The sequence below is a fragment of the Pinus tabuliformis genome, chromosome X, assembly GCF_031772625.1.
Source record: "Pinus tabuliformis cultivar Carrire ecotype Pingquan chromosome X, CPIR1, whole genome shotgun sequence".
Taxonomy (NCBI): Eukaryota; Viridiplantae; Streptophyta; class Pinopsida; order Pinales; family Pinaceae; genus Pinus; species Pinus tabuliformis.
In genome coordinates, this window is record NC_142308.1 from 35,893,070 (window position 1) to 35,908,113 (window position 15,044).

General features: G+C 39.0%; 1 protein-coding gene across 1 annotated transcript in view; it reads left to right on the forward strand.

The window, feature by feature from the left end:
- Window positions 1–12,691: 12,691 nt before the first annotated feature.
- The window catches only part of LOC149138209 (NADH dehydrogenase ubiquinone 1 beta subcomplex subunit), a 44,627-nt gene continuing 42,274 nt past the window's right edge, over window positions 12,692–15,044 (forward strand). The window contains exons 1-3 of the mRNA XM_089448860.1: window positions 12,692–12,982; window positions 13,077–13,166; window positions 13,263–13,358. Of these exons, the coding sequence (XP_089304986.1) occupies window positions 12,860–12,982; window positions 13,077–13,166; window positions 13,263–13,358 (309 nt within the window). The 5' untranslated portion in view covers window positions 12,692–12,859. The remainder of the gene's footprint in view (window positions 12,983–13,076; window positions 13,167–13,262; window positions 13,359–15,044) is intronic.

A 15,044-nucleotide genomic window follows, 5' to 3' on the forward strand; every position in this document is an offset into this window, starting at 1 on the left:
CATGATTTATGGGATGGGTGACCAATCCCACGTGGGGACCCATAAAGTGTTGGAGAAATCAAGGTTAGAATGAAGTTGACCCTTTGTTTTGTTAAACAAGTAGAATATAATGTGATCCACTAGATTACGTTGTTGGGCAAAGGAACATCCTTGTAAGGCCCCTAGGTGCCCATGAGTGCACTCCACACCTTGGGTCATATCACCATCTCAATCGAGTGCCTTGAGCATTAATTCCTTCTTGTTGAGTTGAGTTGAAGGTGAGTGTGCCTGAGTTGAGATGGGACAATGGCACTTGAGTTGGAACGAACATGCTTGAGTTAAGACAAAACGAGTGCGGCTGAGTCAAAACTAGTGGTTGAGGCAAGTCGACCCATGAGATAAGCACTCACGCCCAATCGATCTTTGGGGTTTCCTAGCAACGAGTTGTGATGTGAAAGCTCATGAAAGAGTTGTCTAGGAGTGACCCATGTTGAGTTGGCTTGAGTATAGTGCTTGGAGATTGGGACATGATGAAGGTCAATTGAGCTAGGCAAAGCGTCAGCTTAACTAAAATGATATGTCGATTTGTGTGATGCATCCCTTCACCTCACCATGATTAATTATATGTTGTCAAATGGAAAGATGAGTTGGAGGAGCAAAAAAGGCACAAATATCTTAGACAAACCACATGTTCGAATGAGTAGAGAAGTTTTCACGGGACACACTCTACCCTCATAGTAGAGTAGGAGTCAAGCTGGGTGGTGAACCAAGTTGTTTGCATGCAAATAGGAGGAACTAACCATGCTTTGAGATCTTCATTGTAGTAGCAGGCCAAGAGGAGTCACAACCAAGATGAGCAGCCTTACACACTTCCTTAAGGTTTTAGCCATGTACATAAATTACTTGAAAATGAATTCTTTAAAAATAGGAAAAAAATACAATGGCGAGAATAATAAATATACACATAGGATTTTCTCCTGGAACCCAAAACTGAGAAAACTATATTGATTTTTCATTATATTCCTTTCAATGTTACAATACATTATATACATGTCGAAGCGTTCATAAACCCCCAATCCATTAACCCTGGATTAGAACATAATCATAGTTCCTTGACCAGATCTACAAAATACCGTGGGCAAAACCATCATGCCCAAAACCATGCACAAAACCATGGGTAGGTCCACCCACCATCCTTGGGCTCGCCTCCCATCCTTGGGTCCACATTAAAAAAAAACAAATATGGGGGCGTTGTTTCCCCCCCCCTGCAACCCCCCCTGCACTCGACGCATTATAACAATGGTTGCTACTAGTCATGCAAAAAATATAACACATACCCAACATTCTCCCACTCGTTGTTTTTGTTGCACATAGGGGGCCGCAGGAGTATACAATCATCAGTCCAGGACCGTTGTTTCTATACACCAATAAAACTTCTCAGTGCTCACAGACTTTGTCAATGCATTTGCAACATTCTTCAAAGTGTCCACCTTACCAACAACACCTTTTTGTCTTCAACCACATCCCTCTGAAAGTAATATTGAACATCGATATGCTTTGTCTTTGAATGATAAGCAAGGTTATTTCCAAGAAAATTTCACTTTGGTTGTCACAATCTATCCTTATAGCTCATTATATCAACCCCATACTCAAACACAATCTCTGCAACCAAACTGCTTCCTTGCTTGCATGAGTGGTTGCTATGTGTTTAGCCTCTGTAGTTGAAAGTGCCACTACATACTCTCTCTTTATCACTTGACTAAATGCTCCTCCAAATAGGTTAAACACATACCCACTTGTAAATCTGCTCTAATCTAGATCTCCAACCTTGTCTACATCAACAAAGTTGCATGTATCCAACACGCTATCCAACCCTGATGTTCCTCGATAACACAAACCATAATCACTAGTACCACACAAATACCTGAAAACCCACTTTTTAACATAAACCTAATCAATACTCCCACTACACGTGCAATGTATGGTCACATACAGACCATTGCATACAACAAACTACCAACTACACTCACATATGGATCATGGGACTTGTCATCTTCCTCTTCCTGTGTCTTGGGACATTGTCTTGCAAATAACTTTACACCTATAAGTATAAGAACCTTCACCGATTTGTTATCCTTCATATTAAGCCTCTGCAATATTGTCTCGATATACTTCCTTTTGTTTAAACAGAGCTTCCTCTCTGCCCGATCTCATTTAATTTCCATGCCCAAAATAAATTTTGCAACACAAAGCTTCTTCATGTCAAATTTAGAGGACAATTGGGTCTTCAAATCCTAGATAATTTCTCTATCATTTCCGATCAATAACATATCGTCCACATACAAGACAAAATAAATAACATGATCACCAAGTAATTTATAATACACACAGTGATCCACTTTACTCCTTGTGCAACCAAGTCCTTGTATATATGTATCAAATTTTTGATACAACATCCTTGGTGATTTCTTTAACACACACAAAGACTTCTTTAACATGTATACCAGTTCTTTCTTACCGTTCATTGCAAAGCCTCCGAGTTGCTTAAATCATGTAGATCTCTTCTTCCATATCCCCATGTAGGAATGTTGTCTTCACATCCATTTGTTCTACCTCAAAATCAAAAGTAGCACCAATAAATAAAAGTAATCTAATAGAAGCTAACTTTGTAATAGGAGAAAAAAATATCACCAAACTCATTTCTTAACACCTGGGAATAACATTTTGCTTCTAACCGAGATTTGTATTTCTCCACTTTTCCTTCTACATTCATCTTCTTCTTAAATATTCATTTGCTGCTAATGGGTTTTCTTCCATCATACAACTCTACTAGATCCCAAGCCTCATTTTTGTCCAAAGTTGCCATTTCTTTAACCATGGCCTTCTTCCAGAGTTTTCATCCTTTGAATCCACTACCTCCCTAACATTTTGGGATAATCATCAATAATAGATAAAGCAAAATTTGAACAGAAATCAAATGGACTATACCTCTTTGGTTACCTTCTTCCTTGAGTTGATCTCCTCAAAACCAAAGTGTGTGGCTCTTCTTCTTCTGGTTCCTATTCTTTAATGGAATCTGAATATTCATTCTTCAAACCAAACTCTATCTTCTTTGGTTCGTTTTCCCTTGGTAGAACTCCATGTTTCATGACATCCTTCACTTCTCTAAATACCACATCTCGACTATACAAAACCTTCCTTGTTTTCGGGTTCTAAATATTGTAACCTTTTAAACCATCTTAATACCTAATAAAGATGGACCTTTCATATTTACTATCCAAATTGGTTCTTTTCTCCTTTGGAACATGTACATATGCATCACAGCCAAATATCTTGAGATGTGAGAGAGAGGGTTTCGTCCCATTTCGTACCTTACATGGAGTCTTATCCTCCAACGTTGATGAATGTGATCTATTAAATAGGAAACATGCAATATCCACTGCCTCTACCCATAATTCTCGCCCTAATTCAACACCACTGAGCATGCTCCTTGCATTTTCCACCAATGTCCCATTCATTCTTTATGCAACTCCATTCTATTGAGTTGTGTATATAATAGTCTTTTGTCGTGTTATACCAAACTTCTTATAGATCTCTTTGAATTCCTTCTTGCAGAACTCTCCACCATTATCTGTCCTCAACACCTTAATCTCTTATTTGTTTGATTTTCCACTAGAGCCTTAAATTCAATAAACATGTCAAAGATTTCAGATTTCTTCCTAAGGAAATCTATCCATGTATTCCAAACAAATCACTATGCACAAGCTCTAATATTCCTTCCGCGCTCTTAGCACTAGAGGGAAAACTCATTCGATTCTGCTTCCCTTATGCACAATGTTCACATAAATCAAAATCCAAGGAAGAATTAGACATACCTTCTATCATACCATTACCACGTAATATACGGAGGCCCTTCTCTCCAATATGTCCCAATCTTTGATGCCATGGCATAGTCTTTTCACCAGAGATTACAAGATTTTTTGCTCCACTTTCAAGAACAACAAAACTGTGGCACCCATTAATAACAGTACCTCCCAGAAGCTTGTATGATTTTTTAATCTAAACTCCCCTCATTAATACCAATTCTCCTTAAACCATCTTGCATGTATCTTTCTCAAACACTATCTTTACACCTGCATCATCCATATTGCTTATAGAACTTAGACTTTTGGCCAATCCAAGAATGTTTAAAACACGAGGAAGTGTTTTAATCCTTCCACCTATCAGCTTTAGCTTGACTTTTCCTCATCCTGTGATTCTAGTCTTCCTGTCATCACCTAGGAAGACATCACCACCATCATACTTCTTGTTTTTGCAGAACCACTCCCTATGAGGAGTCATGTGGAAAAACGCACCTAAGTCAATTAACCATTCTCCATGATCTATGTGTGTACTTGAAGAAGAAGCCAAGTGCACATCTCGACCTTCATATCAAGTGGTTTTTTCCTCTACAAAAGGAGCATCATCAAATCCCTTTCCTTTCTCAAGAGTTTTAGATCTACATTCCTTCTTGTAGTGCCCTTATTTTTTGTATTTCCAACAAACCTTTAAAATTTTCCCTAGAGGTTTAGATCTCCCTCTAGATTTAGATCTCCCACTTGCAGACTTATTTGTATTTCTATTTCTATTTTGGTACCGTCCCCTTATAGACAAGGCATCTCCATTCTGGCTCTCCATATTTTTTTGTCTCATCTTCTCTGATAACAAGGCTGAGACTATTTCATCAAATTTCGAGGTAGTTGTATTGCTACCTATGGTAACAACCAGACTGTCCCACGATTCTGGTAGAGAACACAACAAACTCATGCATTTATCTTCATCATAAATCTTATTATAAACAAATAACTGACTTACAACAACATTTAAGGTGTTAAGATGCTCTATCATCGAGCCTCCATCCCTCATCCTCGAGTTAAATATTTTTTTTTTCCACAAGAATAGTTTTTTCACCGAGAACTTAGATTGATACAAAGCCCCTAAATTGTCCCACAAAGCCTTTGTTATAGCTTCTCTTGAAACATTCAATAATATTGAAACTAAGACACACAACTGTATTGTTCTCTTTGTCTTTTGATCCAACTTGGTTCAGTCTTCTATTAACATTTTCGTTGGTTTAGTACCTGGATCTACCACGATCCATTGATCTTTATCCACCAACAGATCCTCCATCTTGAGCTTCCACAACTCAAAATATATTCATTGAATTTCTCGATCTCTATCTTCCCACTATTTGCCATCTTTTTTCACCACAGAATTGATCCCGCAAATCACCCACTGTAACAGGGTCTACCACAAGCCCGAGCAAAACCCCTCAGCCGCAAGGGCGTCCCCTTGAAGCTACAACTGCTCTGATACCAAATGAAGGTTTTAACCTTGTATAGAAATCACTTGCAAATGAAATCTTTAAAAATAGAAAAAATATACAATGATGATAACATAAAATATACATAGATATTTTTTTCTGATGGAACCCAAAACGAGGAAAACCAAATTGATTTTTCATTATATTCTTTTCAACGTTATAATACATTATATACATGTCGAAGCATTCATAAACCCATTTTCATTAACCTTGGATTAGAACATAACCATAGTTCCCTTAACTAGATCCACAAAATATCGTGGGTATAACCATCATGCTCAAAACTATGTGCAAAACCATGGGTAGGTCCGCGCACCATCATTAGGCTTGCCCCCCATCCTTGGGTCTGCATTTAAAAAAATGGGGGTCGCCCCCCCAAATGTAACAATGCCTACTACTAGTCATGCAAAAAATATAACATAGACGGAACACCTACGTCGAGGAACTCTTGCAGCTAAGTCGTGCGAGTAAGGTTTGAAAGGGTTGGGGTGTCTTTCATTGTGTCTGGGACTCAGTTTCTGGGAAACCAAGTGGCATGTTCATTATTGTATTTTGAGAGTATGTTGAGGGGCCAACTCCTTGTATGTTGCAGATTTATATTATGTTTGTATAAAGATTTAAGGGGTGGACCAAGGGTCTCCCCTCCCTTTTATATATGTTGCACACTTGTCTCATGATTAAAGTGTGATGTTAAATACATTTGACATTCTTATGTAGCATATGTTCATGATTATATGTGGATGTTCATTTGGCATTATACTTGTGTTGAAGAGTGAATGTTAATTCTACTAACATAATATGTCACATGAGTAAGAAGTATAAGTGTTAGAGGTGTAGTCTAGAAGTAAATTAATTGAAACTTCGTGATTACCATTGCGATGAACCTTGCTAGTGTCACATGTCTAGAGGATTGATGCACCTTAAATCAAGTGAATGCCCTGGATGCATGACAAGTGGTATCATAACATATATTTGAGCATATTGTCAAAGAATGTGTGGCAACATGATGGAGGTATCTGAGCCAAGAGGTATGTTTGCAGATTTTGACTTTCTTGTGAGAATTGGTGTTTTGGAAAACATGATGACTAGTTGCATAGGTTATGTTTTGTGGATTTGGAAATATGTGGGAGGATTTCCCAAGCACTTGTGGGCTCAGGAGATATTCATAACTTCATGAGAACAAGTCCAGTGAAATAATTTGGAGTACAAGTATCTTCTAGTGAAGCAGAAGTGAAATAGTAAACTCAAGGGATAGAGAAGCCAAGGGATTCACTACGAATGTGCCAATTCAAATTGAAGATTGGAGTGGATCTATTGATTTTACAGCCATGGTGATAGACGACTTTGATGTGATATTGGGACAATATTTCCTTCAAGGATACAAGGTTGTGATGATACCTTGGATGGATGAGACAATTGTGGTTGGAAATATGAAAGTGTGATCTTTGCATACTTCCCCCAAACGGAAGGATGTAAAGGTGCGATTAGTGTCAACACTGAGTATGAAGAGGGGAGCATAGAGGTTAGATGTAGAGATATGCAACTGTCATTAGGGAGATTGGAGACAATGATGGAATGGGGACACCTATTATACGAGAGATTTTCAATGTTTTGGATGCATTTGCAGATCATATGTCGAATGTGTTTCTAAAAGTACTCCCACCTAAGCATACAATTGATCATCATATTGAGATTGATCTGGGCAAGCAGTCACCAACATCGACTCCTTACAGATTCTCAGGACCAGAGTTGGAGGAGTTGAAGTGACACCTACATGAGTTGGTTGAGGTAGGCTTCATATGTCCTTCATAGCCTCCTTATGATGCTTCGATGCTCTTTTAGAAGAAGAGGGATACCGAGGAGTTGAGGATGTGTCTCGATTATAGGGCTTTGAACAAACAAATGATCAAGAACAAATATCCACTTCCTCTTGTGGCAAATTTCTTCGACAAGTTGGCTAAGGCTAAGGTATTCTTGAAGCTTGACTTGAGATAGGGTTATTATCATGTACGTATTGTAGAGGGTGATGAGTAGAAGGCAATTATGGTGACAAAAAATGAGAGATTTGAGTTATTGGTGATGCCATTTGAGATGTGGAATGTCCCTACTACATTTTGTACCTTGATGAATGATATTTTTCGACCATTTGAGGATTCGTTCATAGTGGTGTATTTTGATGACATTGTGGTGTATGGTGACAACATGGAGGAACATAGGAAGAACTTGGCGTTAGTACTTGAGGCACCGTGGTCGCATCAATTATTCTTGAAGAAATCAAAGTTTATGTTCACTCAGACTAAGATACCATTTCTAGGACAATGGATTAGACAAGGACATATCTGGATGAACCCTGATAAGGTCTGTGCTATTGAGGAGTGGGGGGAGCTGAAGAATGTCCATAATGTGAGGGTCTTCCTAGGGATGGCTAAATAAGATGGGAAATATGTGGAGGGATATTCCAAGATTACAACACCACTGACTGACTTGTTGAAGAAGGACAAGCCATGAAGTGCAAGCAAGCTTTTCATGAGATGAAGCACAGGATGGTGACTTCGGTATTGAAGTTGCTATTTTGAGTGATCTTTTGAGGTACATACAAATGCTTCAGATTTCGCCATTGGAGGTGTCTTAATGCAAGATGGACACTTGGTAGACTATGAGAGTAAGAAGAATCTGGACAGGGAGAGGAATATCCCATTCATGAGAAGGAGATGACATCAATCGTCCACTGCCTTTGGGTGCAGAAGAATTATATAATTGGGAGGCATTTTGTGGTCAAAACAAATAACATTGTGACGAGTTACTTTTCATCTTGGCCCAAATTGTCAATGAAGCATGTACATTGGTAGGACATTTTAGCATAGTTTGACATGGTTGTTGAGTATAGGTCAGGGAAGCTCAATGTTATAGCAAATGCCTTGAGTAGGAAGGCACACTTGGTTGCGATTGCGGAAGAGGAGAACCTATCTATGCTAGGAGAAAGTTAGATTCAAATGATAGAGGAGTTGTAGAGGAAGATTCGTGCATGGTTTGAGACAAATACTACAACGAAGACCATTATGAAGCAAGTGAAGTAAGGGAAGACCAAGAGATTCTACTTTCTTGATGGTCTCTTATTATTTGGTGACAATATCTATGTTCCCAAGTCGAGTGGACTCCGTAAGGAGATTTTGAAGGAGTGCCATGACTCGCCTTGGGCTGGCCACCTAGGACAATGTAGGACATTAACATCACTAGAAAGAGACTAATTATGGGAGCATATGAGGCATGATGTGGAGGACTATGTACAATCTTGCATCATTTTTCAACAGGATAAACTAGATTGCAAATGGCAGGGAGAACCACTACAACCCTTGCATATTTCAGATAGACCTTGGGTAAGTGTCTTAGTGGAGTTCATATATCAGTTTTTTATGGTTTAGGGGGTTAATGGGGTGATGGCCATTTTCGATTGTTTCTCCAAGCACAACATCTTCATTTCGACAAAGGTGCCATGTGGAGTTGAGGACATAACAAATAAGCTCTTCAAGTATATGGTGTAGTATTAGGGATCACCCTTGAACATTATTTTAAGTAGAGATACAAGATTCACAAGGAAGTTTTGGACCTCATTGTTTAATCTTGCGGGGACCAATTTGTCGTTTAGTTATAACTTTTATTCGCAAACAAATGGACAAACATGACACATCAACTCATTGTTCGAGGATCACTTAAGACATTTTATGAGAGCTAATAAGGAGAATTGGCTGGATCTATTGGATGAAACATAGTTCAACTACAACCTCTAGAAGAATTTTGTGACAAGTTACAATTTGTTCGAGCTAGTCATTGGAAAAATGCCTATTGCACCTTATACATTAACGCAAGGATTCTATGGGGAGAAGTCCTTTAGCCTCGAGATTTTTGGTATGTTGGAAGGAGAACATAGAATTAGTTCAGAGGTAGAAGATAGGATGAAGAAGTGGGTAGATAAGGATAGAGGGGATGCACAATTTACTGTAGGAAATGTAATTTTCATCATGACGATGAAGGAGCAGTTTCCACTACTAAAGGGGATGTTGAAGTCCTTGATTAAGAGGTTCAAGGGTACATTTAAGGTGATTGAGAAGATCAAAGATGCTACTTACAAGTTGGAGCTGCCATTCCACTTGTGTTCCCGCTATCCAAAGTTTCATGTGAGTAAGTTGAAACCATGTTGGTTAGACATGAAGGATTTTGAGAGAGCAGATCCATCGAAATTGACCAACATTGATTGTTGATCATCCGAATTTGGAGCTTGAGGAGATAGTTTCATACATGACTACGAGGATCAACAATAATTGGAAGCAAGAGTATTTTGTGCACTGGAAGAATGCACCTAAGGAGGATGGATGGGAGATGAGAGAGTCACTTTGTAGATGGGAGAAGGAGCTTTGCGAGTTCGAGGAGAAGATTCACTTGGACATGTTGGGATTGCCAATGACGACAATGAATCATGGTGGGGGAGGATGTAAGCCCCCTATGTGTCCATAAGCACATCTCGCATCTCAAGTCGAGTCACCATCTCAACTGAGTGCCTCAAGTGTTGGTTCCTCCCCGTCGAGTTGAGTTGAAGGCGAGTGCACTCGAGTTGAGATGGAACGAGGACACTTGAGTTGAAACAGAATGAGCGTGCTCGAGTCAGAATGAGTGGTGGAGGTAAGTTGGCCCATGAGACGAGCGCTTGTGCCTAACTGAAATTTGGGGTTTCCTTGTGACGGGTTACGACATGTGAGCCCACGAGCAAGTTATCTAGGAGTTCCTGACTTTACCCGTGCCTATTCGACTTGAGTATAGTGCTTGGATATTGGAATGGAACGAAGGTTGGTTGAGCTAGGTGAATCATTGACTCAACTAAAATGACGCGTCTATTCGTGTGATGTATCCCTTCACCTCACCATGGTTGAGTATATATTACCGAGTGGAGAGACGAGTTAGACAAGCAAGCAAGGCACTAATCTCTTAGACAAACCATAGGTTTGAACGAGTAGAGAAATTCACATGGAACTTGTTATACCCTTATTTGCATGCGAATAGGAGAATCAAGCCATGGTTTGAGATTTTCATTGTAGCAGCAAGTTGAGAGGAGTCACGACTAAGACGAGCAACCTCTCACACCTACATTAAGGAACTGTTGCACCCGAGTTGTGCGAGGAAGGTTGGAACAAGTTGGGTAGTGTTTGTTTGTGTTTGGGGCTTAGTTTATGGGAAACTGAGTGGGTTGTTCATTGTTGTATTTCGATAGTAGGCCGAGGGCCCAACTCCTTGTATGTTATAGACTTATATTATATTTGTATAAATATTTAAGGGGTGGACTAAGGGTCTTCCCTCTATATGTTGAATACTTGTCCCGTGATTACATTGTGATGTTAAATACTTGCACCGTTCTTAGCATATGCTCATGGTTATATGTGGATGTTCATTAGACATTATGCTTATGTTGAAGAATGAACGTTAATTTCACTAACATGATAAGTCTCACACGAGAATAAGAAGTGTAAGTGTTAGAGGCATAATCCAAAAGTAAATTAACCATAAGTTAGTCATTACCATTGCGATGAACCTTGTCGGTGTCACATGTCCATAGGAATCAACGTGCCTTAACTCGAGTGAATGCTCTAGGTGTGTGACAATCTTGAAACAACTTGGGCAACAATGGCGTATTGCATGGAAAGATAAATCACCAATGATATCATCAGTAAGAGTGCTCACTTGGAATGTGAAACCACAAGCGACATAGTCTTAATAGGAGCTTGAAGAAGAAAACGGAAAAAAAAGGAGACCCCACTGCTTAAATGGCATCTAAGGGCTGGGTTCGTTACATATGTATCTTTTGTATAATTAGTCATTACCGAAGGCTATGCAAAGACTATAACGATCGATTAATTGTTGACCCCGCATTAATTTGAGTTTGACCACATATTTTTTTCCAATCTCTAATGTCTAAGACATGAAGCACAATTATACATAACAATAGTAATAATAATAATAATAACCAACAAAATGATTCTCTCAATTTTCATTGGAAAAATTGTTGAAAGTCTTATTGAATGCTCCACTACTCCCTATAAATATATTTTATTGAAAGACTAAGGTAAGGTTAAGTTTAATGCATATATTTCATTGAAAATCTTAGGTAAGTTCTATAGTTCTTATGATAGATATGTACGATCAAAATGTCAATGTGATAGATATGTACTATCGAAATGTCAATATGAAATTATAAATGGAGCCTTGTCCCACTGCTTCATCCCAATAGATATGCACTATCAAAATGTTAATGTGAGATTATAAATAAAGCCTTGTCCCACTATTTCATCCCACCACCTTGTCATGTTTCATCCCATCACCTCATCCCACCATTTCATCTCATCGCCTTGTCACACCATTTTATCCCATCACCTAGTTTCACTGTTTCATCCATCACCTAGTCACCTTGCTAGCTTGCTAAATTGCTATTTGCATAACAATTACAAAACCAAAACAACGATGTTACCTTTTAACCACTATTACCATAACAATACACAACGACAATGTTACCTTCAAATCTCTAGTTAGATCAAAATCAATAGAATTAAGAAAGAAGAAATAAAGAAATAAAGAAATATTAACATCCATGAGAGTAAAAATAGTCTACGGGATGGCCAACCTCCCTGCTTTTCGCCTTTTGTAATTCAATCCTTTTCTTACTCAAATTAATGATGAGCTGACCCAACCTTTTAATAGTCCCCTCACTGAAAAGACAATGCCAAGGAACCGATGTTAACATACTACTGTAACTGTCTCTAATGTCTCTGAATGTATCACATTCCAAAATGAAATGTTTTTCCAATTCCACTGCCCCATAAGTGCAAAAAGTATACACCCGTTCTTTCCGAGCTTCTTTAGATCTTTTCCACCTACCCGTTTCACACTGAAGTTGATGCAAGTTAGTTGTTATTGAGCAATACAAATCTTTGCTCTCCATAGAATGCTAGCTCCAATGTACCTTGGTGATCACAAGTGAGGTTGAATTCAAGAACACAATATTTCTTCTTTCTACCCAACTCTTTTCCCTATATATGCTTGCGGAACTTCTCCATAACAAAATTTTTTAACTCCTTGCTATTTGTGAAATAATTATTAAAGTAAATATTCTATTTTTGTATCTATTTATTGTTTTATCTCATCTATAATTTATTTCTTTCACTCATGATTGCTATTTGTGAAATAGTTATTGAAATATATATCCTATTTTTGTATATATTTATTGTTTTATCGCATCCATAATTGGAGATTGGAAATAACTTTGTGCCTTAATTGAAGACATCATCACGATGGTATTACATAGATCAATATCAATAGAGTAGAATAACGTCATCGAGGGCAGAGGTCGTTGAACTCGTAGTTTTTGCGAAAGGTTGGAGATAAAATTCCGTCAAACGAGGTCTTAGGTAGGCCAGTACATCTTTACAACAGGCAAAGCCGAGAAGAGAATCGATTAGATAGCACGAACAAAAAATGGCAGGAAGGATGATGGGAATGCTGAGAGGAGGCATGGTGGCCCGATCAGCCTCTGGATCTCTGCGTCTCAGATCAGGCATGGGCATGCCCGTTGGCACCACCCCTCCACCGGACAAGCCTGTGAGTTCTCTGTCCTAGTATTTGTATTGGGTTTTTTCTTTTTTTTGGGTCATTGGCAACTGCGTCCTGTTATTAATAAATGACTTTGCTTCAGCTTCACATTCAACATGAGCTTATTTGGGATGATGGGAGCGCGTATCCAGAACCTGCCTTGGATCGGATTGCAGCCCCCCAAGTTGGAAAGGTACATAAAGCATTTTAATTTGTACCTCCATTGTATTTTTATAGTTCAATTTGTGATTCTGACACTCCGAATCTGGTTTTATTTTTGGCCCTCAAGTATGAGGCCCTTGCGTGGCTCTGTGGAGGCTTGAGCTTCTTTGGTCTGGTGGGACTTCTAGCAGTTTGGAATGATAAAGCATCTAAAATACCTTATGTAAGTTCATGCGCTTCGTACTTAATACACCATTTTTTGCAAACTTTATTACTCACAGCCAGAGATTTGAAAACACGGAAGCTCAGAATTGTCCATGGTCCGGGATCATCGAATTTGTTATTGATATCTTGAACTTGTATGAGGTTTATGTTTTTTGTGCACTGCCTGTTGTAAATTGCTTTAAGTATATGTATTATATATATAAATTTGGAGGTGCTTTAAGAAGCTTCCTCCCGGGGCTGCACTGCAAAGAACAGGTTTCCTTTGGTTGAAGCGCCAAGTCTGAGGGGCATTTAAGAAACTTGGTCCCCAGGGGCTGCACCACAAAGAACAGGCCTCTTGAAACTCATGCCATATGGGTGGGACAGCCTAGGAGAATGGAACCTTGTTGGATGGTTGAACATGACATTGACTCTGCCTATGAAACAATTCTTCATTGTCATCAGTTCTATATATAAATGAGAATGAACTAATTGGAATTTCTGACGTTTCCAGTGCCTAGCTGATATTCAAACCATTAATGTGTAGAGACGTTGGCTTTCTTTGTTCTTAGAATTGCAAGCTGTCCTGTTAACTCAGCAACCGTAACAGTACAATCTAATAATCTTCCACCATCCTTGCACATAGCATGGGAGCAGACATCTTTCGGCTTAAGTGTCAAGTTGGGAGATGTATCTGTTCTGCCAAAATTATTTGGGTGTTGCACCTGGCCTCGTTCCTTTGAAACTCATGCCATCTGTGTGATTCGTACCACAACGAGAATAGAACCCTGATGGACAATTTACAATTGCTGATCTCACCAACGAACAATGCCCCTTTGGCACATTTGGTAAATTTTAAATGAGAAGGAACATGATGGAATTCGTGAGGTTCTAGTACCTCGCTGAGCTTCAAACACTTAACTGTCCTCAAAGGACTTTCTTCCTTCTCAGAAGTGCAAGATGCCCTATTAACATCTATAAAAATACACTCTTATAACCTATTTAATTGTTCTTCAACATAGCACCCTGGTGAAGATTCCAGGCTCTGCAAATAGTTAGCATGCTCCTAGCTAACAGTGGTGATCACCCGGATTTGCTAAACTGAAAGAATTGCTTAAAAATCTGGAGTTTGGCTTTTGGGTGCAAGTTGCCTCCTGGTGTGATATCATCATTTGATCCATTACTAAGATCACTTAGAGCTGCCTGTGTGCTTTGCAGTGTTTTTATAAACCAGCAGAACCAGAACCATAACCAGCTAGTTGGTTTGCTCAGTTTCACCCTAAAAGAGAAACAAACTAGCCCTCAAACCAGTTTGGTGACCAGTTCCTTACTGAATAGGCTGGTTCAGCATGGAACCGGTAAGACCAGCCTGTTTAACTGTTTCAATTGGTTCGACACACACATATAAATTTTGTATTTTATATATATTTTTAGTAAACTGGTTCATAAACCAAGTTGTCAGCTGATTCCCATCCGAGTTTGGTGTGACCTTCAACCAATTTCTGAATCTGCTTCCTTCTAAAACATTAGTGTTTAAAGCTTTGTAGGCCCTTTACTTGTGCTTGTTGTCATTATGATGCCTTCATTAAATCGAAGTGCCATGCCCCTTGTTGAGGAGTTCAGTCCAAATTAATATGACTACTACCTTTGCAACACATGGCAAAGGTATCCGTATAACCTTCCAGAAGCTGATGACATGCTACCT